The 25,210-nt window shown below is 37.8% G+C and overlaps 1 protein-coding gene across 10 annotated transcripts in view; it reads left to right on the plus strand.

The window, feature by feature from the left end:
• The window catches only part of LOC146474177 (uncharacterized), a 107,613-nt gene that overhangs the window by 55,687 nt on the left and 26,716 nt on the right, over window positions 1-25,210 (plus strand). For all 10 annotated transcript variants that reach the window (XM_085117432.1, XM_085117433.1, XM_085117436.1 and 7 more), the window contains 28 exons: window positions 331-384; window positions 627-680; window positions 1,997-2,050; window positions 2,957-3,001; window positions 3,672-3,725; window positions 5,536-5,580; window positions 6,266-6,463; window positions 7,254-7,307; window positions 8,315-8,359; window positions 8,887-8,940; window positions 9,426-9,479; window positions 10,433-10,486; window positions 10,636-10,689; window positions 11,606-11,659; window positions 12,041-12,085; window positions 12,705-12,758; window positions 13,381-13,425; window positions 15,048-15,101; window positions 15,479-15,532; window positions 16,173-16,226; window positions 16,932-16,985; window positions 17,599-17,652; window positions 19,348-19,392; window positions 20,200-20,244; window positions 21,777-21,830; window positions 21,975-22,028; window positions 23,493-23,546; window positions 24,661-24,714. In XM_085117432.1, coding sequence (XP_084973558.1) covers window positions 331-384; window positions 627-680; window positions 1,997-2,050; window positions 2,957-3,001; window positions 3,672-3,725; window positions 5,536-5,580; window positions 6,266-6,463; window positions 7,254-7,307; window positions 8,315-8,359; window positions 8,887-8,940; window positions 9,426-9,479; window positions 10,433-10,486; window positions 10,636-10,689; window positions 11,606-11,659; window positions 12,041-12,085; window positions 12,705-12,758; window positions 13,381-13,425; window positions 15,048-15,101; window positions 15,479-15,532; window positions 16,173-16,226; window positions 16,932-16,985; window positions 17,599-17,652; window positions 19,348-19,392; window positions 20,200-20,244; window positions 21,777-21,830; window positions 21,975-22,028; window positions 23,493-23,546; window positions 24,661-24,714 — 1,593 coding nt within the window. The remainder of the gene's footprint in view (window positions 1-330; window positions 385-626; window positions 681-1,996; window positions 2,051-2,956; window positions 3,002-3,671; window positions 3,726-5,535; window positions 5,581-6,265; window positions 6,464-7,253; window positions 7,308-8,314; window positions 8,360-8,886; window positions 8,941-9,425; window positions 9,480-10,432; window positions 10,487-10,635; window positions 10,690-11,605; window positions 11,660-12,040; window positions 12,086-12,704; window positions 12,759-13,380; window positions 13,426-15,047; window positions 15,102-15,478; window positions 15,533-16,172; window positions 16,227-16,931; window positions 16,986-17,598; window positions 17,653-19,347; window positions 19,393-20,199; window positions 20,245-21,776; window positions 21,831-21,974; window positions 22,029-23,492; window positions 23,547-24,660; window positions 24,715-25,210) is intronic.

Below are 25,210 nucleotides of genomic sequence, written 5' to 3' on the forward strand. Positions count from 1 at the left end.
ATCCACAAAGGTGTGAAATAAAGGAGGGGCTTGACCTTTTATAGCGGAACTTCTTGTTTAAAGACAGCATTGAGAAATAGTGTCTATTGTCAGTATCTAATACCTACTGAAACGATGAATTCCTTTACTCTATATTTTCTCATGTCCTTGCATGTTTGAATGGAATAATTTTACAGAAAAAAAGGAAGGTGCCATTGGGGATTAAAGGGTTTGATCACATTTTTTGTCCCATGGTCTCAACTTACACTGTACGATAATCATGGTTAAGAAATTCTGTAACTTTGCTTTGTAGTAAATGCCACTTAATTGTTGATGCATGTTTTCCTTTAGGGTGCTCAAGGTGCAACTGGAGAGACTGGGGAAACCGGTGCTATAGGCGAAACGGCAAGTGAAATTTTGCGACAAATAAATATTTTAGTGCTCTTTACCAGTAACATAATGTATGTTACAGTTATATACTGTAATTTGGAACAAATTGAGCGTACAGTACTGCCTGAATGCATAATTTGTTTCAAAATGTGTGTTCCTAGATCCCCTTACTGGTACATTGTATGGGCTATAGCTACCTGAAATGTTTTTGATCAATGTAAAAAGTGCTCATGGTGCTAAATTGTTTCATGTTAAAGGGACCTCAAGGAATAAGTGGTGTCCGTGGTCTACGTGGAGTGAAGGGTGATCAGGTGAGAAGTACATTGTATCAATTGTGTCATGTTGTTGTGAGAACTCACTCATCATCCAGGGCTCGACACTAACTCTCACCCACTTACCACTGGAGAGTAGATTTTGCCACTGGGAAGTAAAAAGACAAAAATGAACGAAAATTTTGCTTGCCATTTCTGGAAAGTAGACTGTTACTTGAGAAGAACAGTTTTGAATTTGATGCTGTGTTTAGGGAATGGAGTGGTAAAGTTGAAGGCATACGTTTCTAACAACTGTTTGCCCCTCCCCCTTAAAGCTTTGTGAAAGAGACTTTTAACAGGATTTCCCAACATCCTGATGTTGGTTGAAATTCTACCACTGTCGACAGCAAATGGCTTGCTGTGAACGAGGCTTTTCTGTAATAGGGAAGGTTAAGTCAGACTGCAGATCTTGTTTATCAGTGGACATTCTGGACTGCCTAATGAGAATTACATGTAATATTGAAGGACTATGGTTGCTGAGTTTGTCCCTCAACCTGGATTACAAATTTGGTGGGCTAGTGGAATTGAAAAGGCGGAGGGGGTGGGGGGTGAAGGAGGCACAAGAAATATCATTTTATTAGAAATTGTTATTAGAGACTGATCCTACAAAATATGTTGGAAATACTTTCCAAAGTGGAAAGTGATGCCAAAAGTTAGTGTCAAGCCCTGGTGTGGAGCAAAAGGCCTAAATTTGCAGGTGTATCTAGATTCCAAGACCCTAAGATCTGGAAATCACTGACTCAATTAAGTCTCTTCAGTTAGTAATGACTCATTTAAACAAAAAAATTAAAGTAAAATAAATTCATAAGCCTTTGCCGATATTATATTGCTTTGCATACATAGTGACACTTGCATGTACTTGTTGCACTTTTTCATTCGATCATTTATTCATTTATTATTTTACTGTTATTTTTACCTCACTTAAAACAAATTAAATGTAAACCCTAGCTCATCAAAGTTACATGTATTTCGGGTGCCTAGCTGCTACCAACTATCTTGTTCAAGTCACAATTTTGTAATGTGATTTCTTTCAAATAAATACATGTAGTTGTTGTTGTTATCCCTGAGCCTCTGTAATATGCATACAATGTTCACCAAATGAAACTTTGTTCGAGCCTGTTGCCCTGTGGTTTTTGTAACGTCCCTGTCATTTTCTATATGTTACATGCACATGCAAATTCAGTAAAGTTTCTTGCCATGTAATCTTTTCAGCCTGTAGTGCAGAGACTGGCAAATTCTTATCTGTCACAAGTGTGAGTTCCACAGTGCAACTTCCCTTAAAATGAACCATGTTTTTCTCGTTTTTGAAACTGTAGGGTGCACAAGGTGATCGAGGTGACAGAGGAGACACAGGACTAGCTGGGGAAACTGTAGGTGTCATTTTGCTGACTTTACCTGCTAACAATCTGAACTTTGTTTTTATTTCAAAGTTTTGACAAACTTATAGTTTAACTTTAGTTATTGTTGTAGGTGGAAAAATAATGTGAAAAGTAAAGCTGAGTGGGATTATTACAGTTTACAATAATTAAGTGAATTTATTTTGTTTTATAAGCATGTCGAGATCCTTTTCATGTTAATGTTACACTGTGTTTTCAAACTGACAGAAAAAAGTGCCCGACCTATTGCATTTTTTTAATTTTTTTACGTGAATCTACACATCACCTAAAGAACTTCTATAAATAAATTTTGTGTTTTGCAAGAAAACCAGAATTTTTTTACAATTTTTAAAAACCATATTATCGTGTTAAATACAGCAAAATACATGTTTTTGATGTATATACTGAGAGATACTACAGTTACCGGATTCAGGTAAGCCAAGAGGTATAGATAGTTTGTGCCTAGTTGGCTTTGGCAGATCTCCTGAGTGCCATTTGCTTTGAATGAATTGACTAAATGGCAACAAATTCCCCCCAAAAAATTGATACTTGCACACATTTTCACTCAAACAATGCCAGCAAATTACAAAATCCATAACAATGTCTGTTACCTATGAAGGATGCACAGTCCAAAACATGTCCAACACATATTAATTACTAATTCCCATAAACGGTGTATGCTTATTAAGTCAGTATTTACAAACAGCTTTACCCTTGTGCTAACCAACAGCGTGAACATGAAGGGCCCACTGTTATCAAAAGAACAGTGCATTTTTTGCAGTATACATTAGTTACTGAACCCAAAGAAATCTCTCTCAAACTCCACTATTTTACCCATAGTCTGAACTCGTGCATGTGGTCTTTAATCATGACATAACACTTGTTTTATCTCTATTCCAGGGATTATCTGGTATACCAGGAAGAGACGGTGTTGATGGTATAAAGGTAACTGCCCTAAAAGCAAAATGAGATGCTAATTTACTGTAAAAGGTAGCGATTAGGAAAACTGGGCAAATGCTTAAGCTTGCCATTAAACAGTTATGTCCAAATTGTGAAACTTTTGGTATTTGTGTGACAGACTTACGCTTGGAAATTCCAGGATTTAGAGATAACATTTTATTCAAAAACGGCTTGATTGTTTATTTCAAACATATCGTAACCGTTACATTAAATACATGTAAATGTTACTGTTTTAAAATTGAAGTTAAAGCCATACCTTTTTAAGCAGGCCGGGTACTATTAATTTATTTTGTATTTATTTGACAGTTAATATCTCTATATTTTATAAAATGTTTTTATTTTATTACACACATTTAAATTCAGATTTTAAATAATTAAGCATTGTGTTAAGCAGTTAATTGGAATACTGTATTTTTGTGATCTTTGCACTATAAATTTAATTTATTATAGTTATGGTTATCAACTCTGTTGATAAAACCAAGCATTCATTGAAAATGTTTTGCCAACTTGCATGGAGTTTTAAGATTGATAATGTACAAGCACACCCTGCTTGCAAATTGAGTTGCAAATTGAACACTCTTTCACCTGCAACCCCAGTTGACCAAGGCGTTGATCTTGATCTGACTGAGCAAACAAATCCTTTTTTATTTTTTAGGGAGAATCAGGTCCGCGTGGCAAACAAGGAGATGCCGGAGAACCTGGTCCTATTGTAAGGGAACGCTCCTTTTTTTGCAAAGTATCATTGTTGAGGCCCTATGCCCCACTGGGGCCTCAAAGGACTAAGAGAGAGAGAGATCATTGTTGAGTGCAGGCTATATGTTCAAAGATTTTCTTTTGTGGTGTGATGGTCACCTTACTTTTGCACCAATCCTAGAGGGATTCAAATGTATTCTTAACTATTATGTTGCGATCCTGCGTTGGATATGAGCTAGATGAATAAGGAAAAATTGTTTTATTAAAAACAGTCAAGAAATATTGCTAGATTTTGAGGAAGAGAGTTTCATCCTATCTCCAAACACTGAGGTATGGGTTGAAAAAAACAAGGTACAGCCAAGTTTTTTCAAACCACAAGTAACTTTGGAGAAATTCAAAGCAAGGCAAGAGTTGCCAAATTTTACGATCATCATTTCCAAACCTCCTTCACGGTTTTGTACATGTAACAATCAACTGGGTCATTGAAGTCATGAAATTGTGAACCCCTTCTATCTATGATATGATTGACCACCCCTACAATTTTTCAATTTTTGCTCCAAATACTTACAGGATTTGAAACATGTGGTACATTAATCTGTGCCCTGCGAGCTGTGAAAGGAGGTATAGTTTAGGGGAATACCTAATACTGTTCATCAAAAGTTTTGAACAGTTTTGAAGTTTTTCGTTTTTGTATTTTAAATCCATTTCACTCAAACACAAAAATCTCTTACTTCATAAAATTGACTAGCCTGCGTAGCAGTCGTTTCCGTTTCCTTCAAGCCAAACGGGGTTATTGCGCGAGGGCATTGGGCAAAAAAGGAGGAGCGGGGGGGAGGGGCGGGGAAGGAAAGGAAACGCCTGCTGCTGAGCCCAGACATTTTACCGAACGCCCCCAAATGGCTTCGCTCCCTTGGGGCCTACACTGTCACGTCAAATGTCACATGAGAACCAATCATTTTTAATGAGACCGCCGACAGCCAGAACAAATTTCCTTAAATTTTTAAAAATTCCGGCGGGATTTCGAAAAACGAATGACATTATGTTTGTTGAGACGATAATACCTACCAACAAACCAAAGCGCAATGAAAACTATATTTTGAGCGTGACCGAGAATAGCAGTCCTTTGCTCCGGTTTCAACTGAATTAATGTATCTCCCGGCGAAAGTAGTTTAGTCGTTTCCAAAGCAAAGCAAACTCGAAATCGAAAGGACACTCGAGAGAGTTCTTTTCTGCAGTTTTCCGCCTCGGCCAGTATTTTCATCTTTGATAAACGTTTACCGGATGATGTAAAGTATATGAAATGATTCACCGGATGGTTTACCGGATGTCGTTTTGGTCGATGAGTTTGATTGACAGACGATTGACCAATGGAAATACATTATTGCCTCCCGTTCGCTGACGAACGGCGTTCGGTAAAATGTCTGGGCTCAGCAGCAGGCGTTTCCTTTCCCTCCCCGCCCCTCCCCCCTGCTCCTACTTTTTTTCTCCCTTTTGCCCAATACCCTCGCGCGATTGCCTCGCTTGGCTTGAAGGAAAAGGAAACGACTGCTACACAGGCTATAAAATCGACATGATTTTTCAAATATTTGCTGATTGGGCTTTCAAATGGTTTAATTAATTATTATACAGAGTATAGGGTGTGTATTTATACTGATTTGGACATAAATGCCTTTCACCTTTGGTTTAAAGGGTTAATTATTTGACCTCCCTGTTTATGTGACAACATTCGTATACACCTGAGTGGTAGCACTAATTATATAAGAAAGCATCAAACTGCCGTGAAACTCAATGTTTCAATAAAAAAATTGTCTGTTCATTTTTTCTAGGGACCATCAGGTCCTGACGGAAAATCTGGACCTGAAGGACCAGCAGTAAGTGGATTCGTCATTTTCAGTTTTGAGTGATTCATTTAGCACAAATTTGTAGATTGTATCTGTAGTTAAAGAACAATAATATTAATATATATATACTGTCATTACTGTGGTGTATTTCATGAATGTCTTCTCCAGGTATTATAATCTTGTTTTGTTGTGAATGTACTTTCACCTTTCTTAATGCCATTAATTTAAGTTGCTGTTCAATTATTTTGGCAAACACAAGATATGCCATCCTTGTCTTTGTCACCGTTCTGTTATTTGTTGTCCTCTTTAATTTCTTACAAGTATGTTGCTATTTCCTTGAGACCTACAGTTGTACATGTGTCACATAATTGTAATCATACCTTTTACTGTTAGTCTACTTATCATAATTATACTAGAGTTAGTCTATTACCTATTATTATTATTATTATTATCATAATTATTATTATAAGCTGCTATTGTCATTTATCTACTTATATAGATTTTAAATATGCTTATTGTAATTAGTATTATCACTTTAAATTGTAAATTGTTTTTCCTTTTTGTGATGTGCATGTGAGCATCTTACTATGTAACACGCGCAAAAGAAGAAAATAAATTTTATTTATTATTATTATTATTATTGTTATTAATATTATTACTTTTCAGAAATTAACCTGGAATGACCTTTCTGACGTAATAATGTTTTCTTTTCCAGGGGAGTCCTGGTGAGAGTGGCGGTGCAGGACCCCCCGGTACGATTGGAGCGAAGGGAAACTTTGGCCTGCCTGGTGACCCAGGTCCCATGGGAACTAGGGGTGACCCAGGGCCTAACGGGCAACCAGGAGAACGGGGTGAACCTGGAACACCTGGTGCTAATGGTGCTACTGGGCTTCCTGGAAACAAAGGAGAACTGGTAAAATTTAAATGTAATAATGGTAAAATTAAGGGGGGACAGTGGCGTGAACGTCTCGCTTTCCATACCCTTATTTCCATTTTCCAACCCTTTTTTAGTGGCTGCTGTTACACAACATACCTCCCACTCCCACTACCCCAGCTCTCTTTCCCTGTCTCTGGTAGACTTCCTGGTATCCAACCTCACTTACCACCCTCTGCCCTTCTCCCTGTCCACCAAAGAACATACATTTAACCCTTAAACCCCTAATATGAAAGAACAAATTCTCCTGTCTTGTCCCCATACTTTTCTGTCTGTCTTCAACTGTTATACATTTCACCATTTTTTTTAAACAAACGATATATATCCATTTTTCAATACAATATTTCAGCTTAACCCTGCGATAAGCACCAAACAAAATCACACTTAACACCATTGCTCATGAAATAAGACAAGGAAAGATTTTGTGCAAGTTTTGTCATGGTTTTTTTTGAGCAACTAGCTGGGTTTTTCAGATTGGGTCAATTTTTTTGTAGGAAACTAGAGATCAAGTGTTATATTTATGAAGGTGTTTTGGCAGCATGGAAGCACAAGTTGAAGTGTTATAGAGAAAAAAAGGAAAAAATTGAAATTTTTCTAAGGGCACTAAACCAGCAAGGATTTAGCTAGACCAAAACAGGTGTGAGTTTTATTGGCCAGTGGCACATAATCCCTACCCATGCTTCCACCAAGTTTCCCCCTCTCCAGAATACCTAGCCCGTTGTACTTCACTTAAATGCTTGTTGTATGCTCACTTGTGTTTTTGTAATAGGGAGGAACTGGGCCTATGGGTCCAGTAGGCCGCACAGGAAATCCTGGGGAAGATGTAAGTTGAACAGTCAACTTGTTTGTTTTCTTGCTTTGGAGCTGTTGATCATCAGACTTTGACGGGGTACATTTTTGAAATGTCTTCAGGACTTCACTCACAGTGTAGATTTTGTTTCTCAACATTGTATTGAGGGACAAAATAGAATTAGTTATTGCTGTGAAGTTGTTTACCTGCAATCACGTTGTTTCCTTTGAAAAACCATGTAACATAAGAAATCGTAAAAATTTATTGTTCCATCCTTGTGTTGCTTAAGAAGGCTCTCTTGTGATGTGACTGTCCTAACATATGTAACCTTGAAAATGGCCATTTGTGATTTGAACAATTGATGGCTTTTTAGCACTGAAAAGTCCTCTTGACTAGCTAAGTACATAGCATGTAGTGTTGGATGGCAAACATGGTGACAATGATAATAATTTGGTGAGCTGCTGCAAAAGCACTTCTGTCAACTTATTGCTCTCTACATGTACTTGCTTATCAGGCACTGTCACACTACATACTTTTACATTTCTACTGTTTAATAGTCACAGCTCTTTAAGATTAAGTATCATTAGGTTTTTGGTATCTTTTATTAAAAATGATGAAACAAGACCTTCAAATCAGCTTCCAAATAATTCTAGAATGACGAGAGGAAAGAAATCAACTCAATTCTTGAAAGGAACAACTCGTGATCTGTTCTAGCGCATTCTGGAAACAAAAATGGGAGAACTTGAAAAACATTAGCCTAACATTTTTCAAGTTTCAATCCATACCGGCCTACTATGTCTCTGGCCAGAGGCACTAATCAACAGTTTTATTGCACTGAGGTGATAGTTTATAACAAACTTGCCAATTTTTTCTTTGTTTCTGCTGACAGACAAACATTTTTGGGTTTTGAAATGACCGCAAATTTGCATGATACTTCCCCTTTAAAGCAAGAGGTACACAAAAGAACGACATAACGTACATGTTGCAAGTGTGGTTGGAGAAAAGGTTTCAAGAATTGTAATTTTCTTGGTTTGTTTTAGGGACGTCCTGGTGCTCCTGGTGACCCTGGAAGACGTGGCGAAGAGGTTTGTCAACAATAAATTGTCAAATGTAGCTGCCCTTTAACCTTGGAGACATGACTGTGTCAGACTGCCAATGTTTTGCCTGCAGGCTTGGCTGATTATCATACAGGAAACAGCTTTCTAATGTCCTTTTTTTACGGCAGAGAGATGGTTGTATCATTTCTACTGGAAAAACGTTATGATGACCAGTAGTTGTTTTGACAACTTTCAGATGGCCTCCATTCCAACTGGTCAATATCAAAGTGCAGGCTGGAATATTTGTTGGGTGGAGTAGGTTTGGAGATGTTAGGTTGTGTGGTCGCTCTGGAATAATAAACTGTTTCTCACACAGGCCATGCAGTTTGTTCAGCTGCTTGGGAACGCAAGTCAGAAACTTAATAAAAAACTTTGTTGCCATCAGGAACAGTGCGTGGCACTGTATCAGGCCTTAATGGAACCATTTCCAATAATCAGTTCTCTTGGTACAGTTTATTACCAGTTTTAGTTTGTCCAACTTTTATTAATCTTTGAATTGATTTGACCATTTTTAGGGGGCTCCAGGAAAACCTGGTAAACGAGGACTTGAAGGAGCTAAAGGATCATCGGTATGGTAAACCTTTGTACATGCAGTTGTCATTAATTGATGATCATGAGCGTGTTTCATATCGAAAAATAAATCTCCATTTTGCAGAAGAATGAAAACCTCTAGACTGAGAAGTTGGAATTGCCCTATTCTCTACTTGTAGTTTGATTCAAGTGGACCTGGCAAATGCCAATGAGATTTATCCATCGTTATGTAGTGTTTCAAAATCAGTTTGACATTATGAATTATAACGTAAATTCAAAAGCTTAATCACGCCTGATTAGTTTTGGTCCAGCTGAGTGAACATTAATATAAATTGTACCTTTTGGCCACCAAGGAAGTGTTGTGTTATGGTGGCTTGTATTCCAAATGCAATGTAAGTTCAGGGAAAGAAGCTTTGATAAGTTGCTAATTGTTTTAAGATAATTATGTACAGATTATTTAAACAGCCCTGTGGACGTTACTTTAAGTGCCGTTGGTGGTCACTTTTGCTTTGTTTCCTAATAGGGCTCACGTGGAAACCCAGGAGGGCCTGGCTTACCTGGACCAGCTGGGAAAAGGGTAAATATCGGTTTTTCCTTTGAAATTTGAGCTGTTCCATTAATGTGCATGTAAATGTGTGGTAATCCAAGGGGCCTTTTATGGGAGCCATTTTATTGCACAGTAATGGTTCATTCTTTAAAATTATCTGGCAGGCCTAGACTGTCAATTTGAAGATGTTTCTCCCAACAGTTTTGTTTACAAGCATGGTCTCAATAAATCAATGATGAACTTATCATTCAGAAATGTTTGTGCTTACCTGCGAGGGAAAAAATAGGGCTACCACTGGCATGACACTTTAATCGCTTTCCAGTTTTGAGATGTGGCTAAACAGGCGTGCTACTTTGCAATTGAAATGTGCCCTTTTGTCAAGTACATTGAAAGTTCTGGTAATTCTTCAAAATGGTGCATTTGGAAAATTCTATAAAAAAAATATTTTGAAGGACTGGCATAATTATAATTAAAAAGTCAGTCCACCCTTGAATGTGTAAAACAGTCAAAATCTGCAGTCTTAACATGTAAAATTAATACACAGCTAAATTTCTGTATACAGGGGGAAGCTGAAGGTTAAATTTTTTTTTTTTAATACTTATATAGCGCCCTTTAACATCTAAATGATCAAAGGCGCTTTACAATCCAAGAAAGCTAATATTCACAAATCAAATAATTACAAATCAAATGTTGGTTTTTGAGGAGAGGGGAAAACCGGAGTACCCGGAGAAAAACCTCTCGGAGCAGAGTAGAGAACCAACAAACTCAGCCCACTTATGACGCCAAGTCCGGGAATCGAACCCGGGCCACATTGGTGGAAGGCGAGTGCTCAACCACTGCGCCAACCCTGCTCCCCCTGGTTCTCATTTGAGTTACCAAGACAAATGAAGTTGGGAAGTCATTGAAATTCTAGTGTAGTTTCCAGTCGTTGCAACTATTTTTTTTATTTTGTCTCCTTAAACTGTGTTTGTCTCATTAACTAGGGATCGCCAGGAAGAACAGGAGCTCCAGGAGGACTTGGTCTACCAGGTCCGAAGGTAAGTTGAATTAAGTCTAAAAGGCAGTAGTTAAATTAAGATGCCAGAAGATTGCTGAAGATCTAGATAGAGTGAAGAGTTTATAAACTGGTTTCTGTTACGAACCACAGAAAAGCACTCAATGCTTTGGCTTGTTTTTGTTTATCTAGGGACCTTCTGGAACTCGTGGATATACGGGGGCAGAAGGAAGACCAGGAGCAAAGGTATGCTGCAAAGTCTCAGAACACCACTCTTTGTTCCCCAGAAAGGCCATTGGGTACTTAGGAAAAAGTATCATTATTTTTGTTTTTTAATTGCTGTTTCACTTAAACCCTACACCTTTTTGCTGAAAACCGAGGAGATGAATGGCATACTAGGCAGAGTTGGCTTTCATCTCTGCTTAAGGCGGGGCTCTACCTGAATTTGAGTGAAATTTGAAGAGGTTTTAAGAATGGATAGAAGAAAGAAAATGATTTTTGGAACACTAAGAGACAGTTGATACCCATGTAAGAGCACCCCAGGTGGCTAGTGGACTAACTTGGTATCCGTCTATTAATTATTAACTAAAAATTCTAATTTTAAAACTTCATTAAATCTTCAACATTTCTTATTTCTCTTACTTTTACCAATCCTTTAAGAAAAATTATCTCCTCCCAAATATACCCAAAAATCACCCAAAAATTCACAAAACACCCCAAAACATTGATTTGTGTAATGAATGGGGGGTTTTTGTATTGCTTGAAATGCGAACAAGATATTTCCATTTGACCGATTTTAAGCGGCGTGAAAACGGCTCTCAGGTGTACCCCACCTTAATATGTTTACATAATGTCATCTTGACTGAACATTTGTACTGTACTCTGCTTCATCACATCTGTGGCCTTTAACCATGCTGTAGAATCCAAATGTCAAAATATAATAATTATTATTTTTGTCCAACTTGTCAGAGTTTCAACTGATAACTTCTTCCACTTATTACTGTATTTACTGAAATTTAATTGCTTGGATGATACTTTTCTATCCGTTTCCGTTGAACTTATACATACTATGCAGATTCCGGTTCCAAAGTAACATGTCCAATTTTGACTTGATTCTTTGCCTGTCCATTCAATTGAAGAATTTCTTTGAAAAAAATCGTAGGGTGATGCAGGGAAAAATGGACAGTCTGGACAAAATGGAGTTAAAGGGGAACAGGTACATTCAACTGATTTGTTACAAGCAGTGAGTTTTTGTCCTGGTTAAATGAAAATTAATTGTTGCTGTCTTATTTTATTTGTTGTCAAACAGTTTAGTCACTTACAGCGCATTGCCTGTCACTGTTTAAGCACTGTGGTCTTTGGTAATTGGTTGTGATCCTCATGATTAGATTGGAGATTGTTCCAATGTTTGATTAGCTTGTTGCAGTACTGAAATGCTGTAATTTTTCTTGTTCATATTCCCCCACAATGTTTGATTATGTTGCATTACCACGTAGTAAAGTGGTGTATCCCGCTTGATTTGATTATCGGGACCCAAGCCAATTTATTACTTCTCTAAACTGATTATTAATAGCCTTACTTGGTATCATTCTCTTAGGGATCTCAAGGAGAGCCTGGAAATCCTGGTCGTTCAGGTCCTAGGGTGAGTATTCCAAGACTACGCACTGTCTACTGTAAAATTCTGTGACTTGTTGGGGGAGGGAGGGAGGTATGGCATATTGTTGGAAAACAGTTCCTGTTTATAATAGTCCAAAATTTAGCCATACGCCTACATGTATATCATGTAAATCCTGTTTACAACTTTTGTTGGCAAAATATCACGACATGCTGCCAACCCATAGAAACTCAATGCTGAAGAATACACTATGCTAAGTTTTCTTGACAAGGTGCATGGTTGCAGGACCTTCTGCCTCTCATCTGACTGTAATTTAACAGCACTATTTTTGTCTGTTTTGCTTGATTAGTGGTCATGTTGAACTCAATGTTACCTTGAACTAGTGCATTTTTTAGGGTTAGAGAAAAATATACCAGAAATAATTAAATTCAGTTTTGTGTTTTAGAGCTAAATTTTTTCATTTTTCAGGAACAAGCCCTTCCCGCCCTGGGTGTCAAATTTCTCAAAGTTAAACCTTTCTTTTGATGATCTGTAAAGTTGTGCATGTCTTGATGAATAAATAAGCTTGGAGCATATAAAGTGCCCATGGATCTGGTGATTTGTTTGTTTATTGTTGATCTACATGTATGTTACTTGGTGATTTTAGGGTGACCCAGGTGCTCAAGGTAAATCTGGAAAGCAAGGTTTCCAAGGACCCCCAGTAAGTTATACATGTATGTGGTGTGTTATATATAGAGGCAACTGCATCTTTTGCCACTCTTTCAATACTTGAAAGAATTTCAAAAGCATGAGCTGTCAGGATTTCTAAACGGGCACAGGAAAATTGGATGCGCCAATATCTCTCAGGGTGCTATCATTTGGGTGACATGACTGACTCCTTTAGGTTGTCTGGGCATGCCATGGCGGTATATTTGGATTTCAGTGATCAAAGTATGCATCCATTGGCAGACAACATCCTGGTAATGTGGTTGTGAAGTTATTTAATTAAAAGAAATTAATTATCAGTGTTATTGTGGCATTAAAAAGTTTACAATGTGCATCCAGTAGTGTATGACGATCACTGGCATCTGGTAATGTCCTTTTATAGCATTTTATTGATAAAAACCTGAATTTATGATTTTCAAAAGCAAAGCAGCAGGCCATACTCAAAACACTTTAAAAACGTAACTGGAGACATATTAGTTTTCTTTTACATACAGTGCACATGTTAATTAGAGGGACAGACAATGGACCTGATTCGATAACCATGTTACCCATTTCTATGGTTCCAATCATTCCTCTTTAACTTTCTTTATTTCACTCTTTCTCTATTTTTTCCCTAGGGCCAGGATGGAGAGAATGGCAGAGCTGGGTTGCCTGGATTACCTGTATGTACATTTTAGTGATGCATATAAGATATTTCTTGATTTTATATAGTACTTTCTTTAGTGAATAATTTGTTAGTTTTATTCACTCTCCAGCCCACCCACCTTGTCATTTCTTAGTATAAGATACTCATTATATGAGAAAATAAGTGGTTCCCTGATACTGTTATTTGAAGTTTAGAAAAACAATATTATAAACTAAATTCGATTTTGAGATGGCAATACGACTTTATATTGACGGCTAGTTGGGAGAAAATATATTCCGTATTGGGCGGAGTCGCGAAGTGACGGAGCCCAATACGGAACATATTTTCTCGCAACGCCACCAATATAAATTCGTATTGCCGTTTCAAAATCGAATTTAGTTTTTTATCGCGATACTGACATTTTGTTGGAGAGAGGAAACAGAAAAAGTACAAATCGTGCGCTGATTGAAAGAGAAATTCTTACTTCAGTTAAACTGTAGCCATGGTAATATCAGTGCGCGAAATTTTTTCTCGGGCGGGTTATTTGAATTGTTGGGCTTTCATTTTTACATCAAAACAAAGAAAATGCAAAAATCTACAGTCCATAAAGCACCTACCATTGATGAAATAGACGAGCTAGTTGGTTTAAACATTTTACCAACGAATTTTATTGAAAATTTGTTACCGCCGAGATATAAACAACAACATGAAAACAGTGATGAATAAACCTCACAACCAGAAGCAAGAATAAAAAGAGCAACCATACTAGTACCCAAAAACGAAAACAGAGCATTGTTATCCTAGCTTACATGCCGTGGAGATTTAGAAATTTGAAAAAGACCAAGCTGCGAAGAATGCTGTAAAAATTACCGAGTTTGCCATTCGGCACTACAACCGAGAAGATCAAATTGACAGACCTGAGCCACGAAAGAGAACGCAGCAGAGCTCTTGGAGTAATTTTTTGTAGAGATGAGAGACATCAGAAAAGAAACGGATCCTTTTGCTTTGAAAATGCCATAATTTATTGGAATTTAAGCTCATTGTTATTTACCGTGGCTGCTTTCACACTCAAGAAAGTCTTTGAAGTGAATTTCTCTTCATCGAATTTTCGCTTACCTTCAAGAAAAAAGTTGTATCGGCTGTATCATGGTACATGTTTACGACAAAAAAATATTAGAAGTGGTTCTTGAACAGTGTCAGATGTAAACTCAAATGAAAAGGAATAAACAACACCATCCAACGTCACATGTTCATTCACAGAAGTAAAATTTTGATCTGGGCGCGCCGAGTGCCGTGCTTCCATGCTTACGTGACAGTCTTTGAGCCAATCAGAAACCGTCATTTTGAGAGGGCAATACGACTTTGTATTGATGTCTCAGCGCAATGGGAAGATCCCCAGGATCGCGATTATAGCTTTCATCCCTCTTACTTGAAAATGATTCCATGAAGGAGTTGAAAGTTTGTAGTGCCCATATTTTTTCTTGAAAGTGGAGCCTTGTTAATGGTTATTATTTAGCCTCAAATCACCACAAATTCTTGAGTGAGCCTCCCAGGCGTAGAGGACCCCTAATGGAAACTCTGGCAGATGCTGCATTAGGACAACCACCCACTTGGTATCATATTGAAATCACTGAGTGAAGTTGTTGTCTCCTTTAATAGGGTGCTCCAGGTCCAGTAGGTGCAATGGGTTTCAATGGCATGAAAGGAGCAGAGGTATTTTTTATTTTGCCGACTTATACATCTAGTAGCAGCCCGGGAGAAAAAAAAAACACATCAATTTATTATCTGTTTGTTGTTTCAAGACACTCCAGTGTCTGATCTTGGAGCCCATTTAAGGATACTAAGAGTGCTTTCCATTTGCCAGAACTGGCTGCCTCCAGACTAGCCAGTCTAGTACCAGCCGAGGAGAAAAACACATCAGTTTATTATCTGTTTGTTGTTCCAAGACACTCCAGTGTCTAATCTTGGAGCCCATTTAAGGATACTAAGAGTGCTTCCTATTTGCCAGAACTGGCTGCCTCCAGACTAATCAGTCTTTTTGTTGCTACACGTATGTGCACCATTGAGCTGATCCATGTTTCCATTTTTAGGGTGCTCTTGGTAGGGATGGAGCCCGAGGAGATCAAGGAGCCCAAGGCTCAAAGGTAAATTGGCCTGACAGGCATTTATAAACTTAAGTTTACTTGCCTTTGTAATCATAGCAATCTTATGTTAGATTTATCAAAACATTAAAATATACTGGTTGGATGAATTCTCATAAGTTGTCAGTTACTTGCATTTTAAACAAAGAAGGCCAAATTGCTGTTTTTATTGCGGCTTTAGAACACTGTATGTCCTGGCAAACTATGGACATCAAAATCTTGACATCATTAATTTTCAATTTTAATTCAAACCAAGGGAATTTTGAGTGCATGAAATCACTTTCTCCCCAGTGGAGTACCATGACTCCAAGAAAATCTTTGTTTGATAGCTTGAAGTTACACCACGCTTAAGGATTTCACCTTCTCTCAGGTGGATGTTATGGTCCATTTTTCCAGCACACTGTTTGATTACTGAATTGCTGTTACTTCTGTCGCCAAGATAATGCTTATCTACAAGCAATTTCTATGAGCAGCTGTCTTCTCCATTGTAAATGAATTTGCAGTCATGGCTCTTCACTTTGTAGATGATTCCACTAACTTGGTCAGACCTCAGGCCATTCCTTTGATTTAGTAAATATGTCTTCCATTGTTTGTAGTGTTCTTGATGTCTTATTTACGTTTTTTTATCAATTGTTTTTCACAGGGTGAACGGGGTGCAAGGGGAGATGCTGGTAAACCAGGTTCCCCTGGTCTAGCGGTAATTTGATTCTTTTTGTGTAAATTACTTTTGTCAGTAATCCTGACTACAGTGCAACCATCAACCGTTGTAAATTTCTCATGAGTAACTCACCCTCCCAATCCTCCCTAAAAATGATACCATTGGTGGGAACAGGGTTGAGTGGTACAAATTCCCAAGCCACAGGTAGAGCTGTCATTAAGGGCTGTAACTTGCAACACCTGTTACGGCTGAATACCCTGAAAACGAACTGTAGCGTGACCGGTTATTTGACAGTTGCTGGGTCAACAAGGATTGTTACGGGTGTGAAGATCAATGCAAAGTGTGGCTAAAAATGTAAAGACAGTCCTGCGACAGGTATAAAGAGAAAAGACTAAAATGTGTTACTTCAGAAATTTTAATGAAGTATTTTTATTAAAGGTTACATAGTTATATGAAGCTGCTGTCCATTTCCCCAATGAGAAACTTGTTACCAGCTGCTACTGACATCAACATTAATTTTTGCCACTTACCAGAGTGCAGTTTCAAAGTTTGCTTATGCTCTTATTAATTACTTTGGCGTTTTGGGTTACTGAGACAAAGGAGCATTTTCACAGCTTGCCTTTGAACTAAGTTATAGTGAAATGCCACAAAAAGAAGAAATATCTCCTGCTCAAGGAGTTTTCAGCTGAACATTGTTACCCGTTGTATCTGTGTTGGTTGATAGTTTGTATGTTTCCTTCATAGGGTCGCCAAGGGAACAGAGGTGATATTGGTCAACAAGGTGCCCAGGGGCCTCCGGTGTGTACAGAATAAATTGGGTTCCACACTTATGTTCTTATTACATGTACTGCTTGCATAGTTAGTTAGAATGCAAGGAAGTATAGTCTTGATCTAGTAGTATTTCAGAGTATTGTATTCAAGCTGGTACAATACTCAGAGAAGATTGTAAAAACCATTAATAATGGTTGGTCGAACCAGATTTTCTAAACGTGACCCTACCTTTGCAGGTGGCTAGCTGGTTCTATTCTCAGAGCATATCTTAAACGCCTATTAGTAGTGGTTGGTCCAACCAAATTTCCAAAATGTGACCCTACTGTATCTTTGAAATGTGGTTGAGCACATGTCGTTTGTGTACAAAAGTGACTTAGTATTTGTCTTTTCTTTCTTGCAATCTTTTAAATATTGTAACGACAAGATTTACTGCCCTCCTCCCAATAAACTCGCCCTTATACTAATGAAACCTCCAGCCATTACCCAAGTACCTCTAGTCTAATATTGTAAATGTCCAGCGAGTTTCGTGATTGCGAGAGTGACAGTGAAAGTATTGAAAAAGAATACGTATACACTGTAGGTGGGTAATCTGAGATGGATGTCTCATTAAGTTAACTTGGTGTTTGTGTTTCTTTTATAGGGACCACCTGGTATTCAGGGTCAGTCTGGTCAGGCTGGTAAAGTGGGAAATTCTGTAAGTTAATCTTTCTGAATGCTGAACAGAACTGAAGGAATTAAATTAATCCAGTACATTGTAAGGGATAAACCCCACTATGATGGTGATTTCAGTTTTGATAAGCTATAAACTTCTAATACAAGAAAGCCCTCTCTTACAGTATACCCTGTACTAGCTAATTATCTTGTTATTGTAACCTTTTTGTATTGTTAATGTGACTGCCTTGTTATTGTGGCTTCTTTCTTCAGCTATAGGAATTAAAAGCAGTCATCAATTTCTTATGTTAAGTACCCCCTTACCCCTCTTAGCCTGGAGGCACAAAAATATTAAGCCATTTAGCACAAAGTGCCCACACTGACCTTAACATTCACAGCTTTGTTATATTAACGCAAACACCGCCAAACTTTGTTGTTGTTTTTTTTGAAAAATTTCCTGACAACAATTTAGTATGACATTTAGTTTTTCACGTGACATGATATTTCCATAGTAACAAGATTTCAACAACCATGATTTTTTGAAATTTGGATTTTACTACCTTTTTGAATTATAAAATAATAGCAAGTGCATCGTTGTTACTTTTACATTTTCATACCATTTTAGCATTTCTTTATTGGTGGTTGATTATTTTTGGCTCAATTTGAATGGTATTCTGAGGTTCTGGAGAAATTGAGAAATCCAAGGTGGCAGATCCAAGACAATGGCTGTGTAGAATTCACACGCCATATATGACATCATTGTCACATTTTGCAGATGCCAAGGGAAACAGTATTGGACGTTCTATTTAAGAACTATTTAAGGTGGAATAGGATTAAAATGACCACCCTGTTGAAACGAAATTGAAATGTTGAAATGTTGAAACGACCACATTGTAATTATGACCACTACATGTATGTTTTGGCTGGAGGACGACTTGAATGAAGTGAAATGGAAGATTAGTGTTTTCAAGTTGAATGACCAGTTGTTGGTTGGGTGTTCTTCCCGCTGGGCTATGGGAGACATGCAAGGAATGATGTCATACAACTAGGCTCATATGTGACACTAGAATTGCAAGGCTCAATAGTGTCACCAACAAAGTAAGACTAGGCCTAATAGTTACCGATGTGAACTACAACTGCCATCCACAGACCCTGAAGTAATATATCAAACACGAGGCACAGTGTTTCATCACATGTCAAACACCGAGAAGAGACTTGAAAATACGACGCAAAGCAGAGTATTTTTAATGAATTTTGAGGTTTTTGATATAACTTCTCAAACAACTGATTTTGATGGGGAAATTAAGGATGCAAAAACAAGGAGTTTTTCATCAGATATCCAAACACGTCATGGTGCATGATTTCCATTGTCTTTGGCTTTTGAATTATTAATAAGTTTGAGAAGTTAAAATCAAACTTTGCTGGTAACTTGGGTGGATTCGTTTAGTACAGTTTTGGCTATTCTCATTCCGGCTTGAGAATAACAGAATTCACAGAATACTGGTTTCTAGTTGGAAATATTCTGATTAAACCAAAAATCATCCCACAAGAACTATTCTGACAAACCATACTCCGTTCATTCTGCCATCGGGAGCGGAATGAACAGAATACTATTCTGTTCATTCCGTAAATAGGTCCCAAAAGAACACGAAAACTGTTTATTCCGTGTTTTGAAGAATGGACCGTTAGAGTCAGTCTTTGTTGGTAACTGACAATATGTGTTTCCTCTTCCACTAAGGGATTCCCTGGAAAGCGAGGAAAAGATGGCTCACCGGGACAGAGGGTAATTATGTGAAAAGAATAATCAAATAGACAGTGCACCAAGTTGTATGTCAATGGTATCACGTTTATCTTGTTTTATCAAATAGCCCAGGGAAAAGATCAGAGTGTCAACTAATCTGGTGTTGACTTTGAGACTGTCTATACTGTGCAAGTAATTTAATTTGTGAGTTGGACTACTTCTATGAAGACTGGTGGTTTGAACCCATGGGCAGATAAATGAAATTCTCCTGAGTCATGTTATTATCCTGCGATGGCTTAACGAATTGGTCTCGTTGTCTTTGCTAACCATCTTGCTGCTTCCTTATAGTCCAGAAACTTTACTCCATACTGTCTCTCATCTCCCAGGTGTAGAAAGCAAACCAGCAAACTGCTAGGAAATCCTGATGAAATGCTAGAATGGGGTAGAGATAGGTAGTCTTTGATGAACCCACAGCATATCCAGGAAGATACTAGAGCATTACTGAGATCCCTGCATGGCTACTGAACCAGGGCGAATCAATCAATCAATCAATCAATCAATCAATCAATCAATCAATCAATCAATCAAACAGTCAGTCAGTCAGTCAGTCAGTCAGGTTGTCCTCTATATCTGAGCCAGAGGCTCATGGGTAAAACGCATCAAGTGTAAATCTTTTGTTTGATTTCAGCTGATTGAACTCAGGCTCTTCAGTTCAAACCTCATTATCTCATGGATCATGGATTATTATTTTCATTTTACTTCAATTTATTTGTTATGACAGCTGTAAGGGATTAAAAGGGAGGTGCGTGTTATAATGTGATGATCGAGGGTTTCCCATTTCTTTTTCAGGGTGAGCGTGGGCCAAGGGGAGAACAAGGTGTAACTGGGTCACAGGTAAACCTTAACAACGATCACAACCAACAACCCATAAGCATTCTTAAACTTACAGTAAAATGTAAAATGTCGTCTTTTTTTATTCATTGCAGGCTTTTGGAAAAAATATTTCTGTATGCTATTGAATTCTTTATTACATTGAAGTGGCAGTGAAGTTCCTTTATAATATGATTTCCAGGGCTCGAAATAACGGCCGGTCAACTGACAATGTCCGGACTGATTTGGGAGTTGACCGGTCAACCTTTCGTCTTGCCGGTCATGTTGACCGGTCACATTTGATCGTTTTGAAAATGAAATAAATTAAAATTTCCATGCTGTTCAGTTGTTTCAGTTGTAGCAAGTCGCTGTGTATTGTAATTTGCGGAACTTTGATCTGAAATCCTGGGTGAAATGCAACAAGAACCGTTGTTTACAATCCAGGCATTGAAAGTTCACGCACTTCCAGTCACAAAGTTAAAAAAATTTCTTTTTCAATTCACTTTTATTAGTTAATTTTCAAGCGTTGCATTTCTCCCTGCATATAAAGTATTTCCTCAGCCCAGAATAAATATAATCAAAGTACAAAAGCAAAGGAACTATACTTTATAAAACCAATAGTTATTCCAATCTTCGCAAGTTTATCTGTGTGTTTATCTTTGGCGTGCGTAATGTATAAACATGAAAGGTTATACAATGATAAACATCCGTGAACCTGAATCAATGTACAAACATTTTAACGTTTGCGAGATATTATTGGTCTATAGAGATAACACAAAATGAAAAACATTCAAGCAAAAACTGGTTGTGATTCTCATGGAACGTGTTACAGAAAAATATATATATCTAAAGATTTGCGAGTTAAATAAAAGCTGGATGTGCGTACAGTACGTCACGTCACGGGAACCCGCGCAGCAGGCATGTGACCATATGTTGATTATCGCCAACTTCTTTGATTCTATCCTGTGCATTATAATGTTCCCGAGTGATGTAATCAAAATCTTCTTGTGTGAAGTAATGCCCTCGAATACACATACATTGTAAGCTTATTTTCATTTTGCTGCTGTAATTTACTTTTGTTGTTGACAATGAGTGCTTAAAAGTGCTCTACCTTTTTTGGAAATATATAGCGCCAGTTTTGGTTCATGGGCCCCTGTTTTAAAAGTTATTTATTTTATATAATTTGACCGGCCAGAAACGGTACGTGACCGAGCTAAAATGAATTGGGCCGGTCATCGTGTCCGGAGAGTCTCCGGAAATTATTTCGAGCCCTGATTTCTGTGAATTCTAGGTGTCCATTTACATTGGTTTCCTCCCTAAAGGAATAGGCTTTAATTTTGCCATGTTATGTTGTTGCTCAAAAACTCGAAGGGGCATTTCACCAAAGAATTCTCTAGTTATGAACCACAGCTAATCAACTCAATTTATTCTAATGGCTATTTAGGCTTTAAGAAGTAGTTCAATGATACTGTTCAGCCTCAAAGTGTTGCAAGTTTTAATGTGGTGAATTTAACATAATTATACTAAAATCTGCTTTTCTTGTCAATCGTTTACAGGGTCCTCTTGGTCGTGAAGGAGAGCCTGGCATACCCGGAATTGATGGATTACCGGTTGGTTTAAGACCAAATTTACTTTTAATTATAAAATAGTAGTTCTCACACACTACTGGGAGCCTGTCAAACCAACCAGTGCAAACCAAAAGCAAAAGACAACTTAAGTTGACTGAAAATAAACATTGCCCTTCATTTTTTCAGGGAGACAGGGGTGCTCATGGAGCCATTGGACAACCAGGACCGGAGGGCGGCCCGGTAAGGCAGTGGGTGTGAATTATTTGCAAAGAGAAACGTTAACTTGATTAGGCAGTTAAAGGAGCACTGTCACAGAGATTTTGCTGTACGTTGGCCGAGACTGCTCAAATATTTGATTATGAAACTCTTTTGTAACATGAAATTACTCTTAGAGCACTGGGAGAAAAATATGAAATGATTTCTCCCAGGAAGAATAAACTATAATTATTAGTTCTTAGCGATTTTTCCAAAATACACAGGATAAAATTGGCCAATTTTTTCAAGTTGCAATCCATTTCCATCCCAGCCATCCACAGCCAAAGATGAATGATTCTGATTTTGTGCACTAGTAGGATTTTTATTAACAAACCTGAACTATTACTCTGGTACAGTATTTTAAATATTTCCATTGATACAAGTATGTTTTTGGCTGTTTTAATTGACACTAAAAAAAAAAGACACTGTCCTTTTAACATGATTAGGCAGTTACATGTGTGTTCAAGGAATGGTGATAATCACAGATGCACTCAAGGGGGTCACAACAAAAAGGAATAGAGTCCACGGGAGTATCCACCCCTGTGACTGTTGATGAGAAAAGTCATCCTTGAAATTGTAGGCTCAAACTCCAATCTTTAATCCAAACAAGAATGGAAAAAAACAGCAAACCACAAGCTTGAAAACGAAACTACAAAGCTCTTGCCAAACACAAAAACTTTCATACGCGTCAGCAAAAGCATACGCGCCATAATCAATTTCAAATATCGCGCGCGTGTCACATGACCACGTGCGCGCGCAAAGTTCTCTGCAAGGGCATTGTAGACTCAAAGAATTCAAGAACTGTTCTGTAGTGCCTAGAATACAATAGGCAGAATGGCATTTGAAGTTCTACAGGATCTGTGGTGTTAGTTACATTTACATACATCGGTATATTAGCCGAATTTTGTCACAACGTGAATAAGAAAAAAAGAAAGGTTTCCAACTTTTGTACATACTGCGTTGTTTTCTGTGAGCTGTTCTTATTTGCTGATTAATTATTGTCACAATTTTGTAAGTTTAGCTCTAAGTTGTTTGTTTCGCATAATTTTTACTTGCATTTTTTCAGTTTGTATGTTTTTATCTTTGTGAATGTCTAATTTCGGTCAAATCACTGTCGTAAATTTCATCTATCGCCGGGTTGTCATCTTCTTCTAAACCGTTTTTGTGTACTTAAAGGAAGTGCATATACATCTTGTGGCAATTGTTTTGGTGTTTGTGGCGTCCACGGCTACGGCCAGCCACATTTCCCTCTGCCCATGCAATCCTTCCGTTTATGTACCTGTTTGTTTGTAAGTCTGTCTGTCTCTCTGTCTCGCTGTCTGTTTGTTTAGAGGCTTATATATGTAATTTGAAATTTAGTAACAGTAAATTATCGTCTTGCTTTCTGTTTGTTAATATTATGGTGATGTTTGTTGAGTGAAATATTTTTTTATTATTTGTTTTGTAAAGGGTTTACCTGGTATTCCTGGTCCACCTGGACCCACTGGATCGAAGGGTGAATTTGTAAGTAAATGCTTCTTATGTTGGCAATGATATTTGAGAGTTAATGCATACCTGTCACTCTTGTTTGACCTTACACTGGTTGAGGTCACACTAGATTTATCTGTGCTGTAAGGCCTTGAAGTCACTTGAAATGTGATGTGGCAACCAAAGTCTGGTGAGGTCTTAAACGAAACTAGATTTGCAGTCGTATGTGTAAATTAGTGTATTAATAAGGTGTTTCCTGGTCAAGATTATGTGTATAAGTAATGCGGTTTTTTTTGTGAAAAGAGAGTAAACAAACCTTAACATGGTTAAATACTCTTGTTGACTGAAACACTTCTGCTGTTAAGCTGGCAGCTAAAAGCCAATTAAGAATTCAAAGCAGTTGTGAAGGTGGGATAAACCCTATCCATTTATAATAGGCAGTTTTACTGTAGTAAACTTTGCTTCCTTCTTCCTACTGCAACAGTCACGATCTACATGTAGGTTTACCATAGATAAGTGAGAAAGCCAGTCAACAACAACAACAACTTTATCCTACTCCTACAGAGTACTTACTACAGCTGAAATGACATAAAACGTACAGTGAAATAGAAAAAAAGGGGTATTGGCTTCCTAGAATAACTTGAGAGTTAAAAAACAAGGAAGCCAATTTACATGAAATAAATTACAATAATGTGGCTGGAAAACACAGAGAAAAGAGACAAGCACAACAGAGACACAAAAACGCAGTCAAGTTCTAACTACAGGTGTCTTAACTATCAAAATGGTAAAAAAAAACATAACTTTACTTGTAGTTGAAAAACCTCAAGTGTGACCTCACCACAGTGTCATGTACTTGCAGTCTCACGCATCCTTCCAGTGTTCCAGACAACTTTCAAAGTCTGGCTGTCAATGAAGAATTTGGAGGGGTCAATAGCTCTGGTTCTCTCCAAATCTTTCTTAGCGTACCATCTCTTCTGTCGGGTCAGGAAGCCAACTTTCTCAGAGTTTTGATTTGAGACCCTTCTCCGTCCCCTTTTGTAAACAGCTACAATAGCTACTTGGTAATTCCGGTGGAAAACTTACAAGCAGGATATTAGTGAAAGAGAGAATTTAAGACTGATTCATGTGATGTCCTTTTTTGTTGTTTTAGGGTTCGAAAGGAGGTTTTGGACCCGCTGGAAATGCTGGTAAAGATGGCTCACCGGTAAGGTGTAATGTCCATTTGTGTTCTCACATACTACATGTTGCAGTTCTGGAATTAATTTTATTGCTTAACACGTCAGAAAATCAACAATCATGGATCTTTCACCTAACATTCAATTTCATTTTATTTTTGTCATTGCCAAGGACAAGATACAGTGAGGAAAAATTGTGGAGTTGCCTGGGGCAACTTTTCAATTTAGATCAATTGGCATACATGCCACGTTGAAAGGTTCAACAGTTTATTAAAGGGTGTCTTCAACTTAACTGTAATGCATTATTAAAGGGAGCATTTTGTCGCGAACAATCGACGGAGCAATGTGATCACTTAGTTTACCGACCATATCACTCGTGCATTATGTCAAAGCAGATATTACATCAACAAAGTCCACTATCAGCTGTTAAGTTGTGAGAGCTATGACACAGCAATCGCCGTATTTCCTACAATCCTGGCCATTTACGTGTAATATTAACTTCCCCGGGATACTTGGCATAGTAAA

Source organism: Pavona decussata, unplaced genomic scaffold, assembly GCF_977016875.1.
Source record: "Pavona decussata unplaced genomic scaffold, jaPavDecu1.1 SCAFFOLD_91, whole genome shotgun sequence".
NCBI lineage: Eukaryota > Metazoa > Cnidaria > Anthozoa > Scleractinia > Agariciidae > Pavona > Pavona decussata.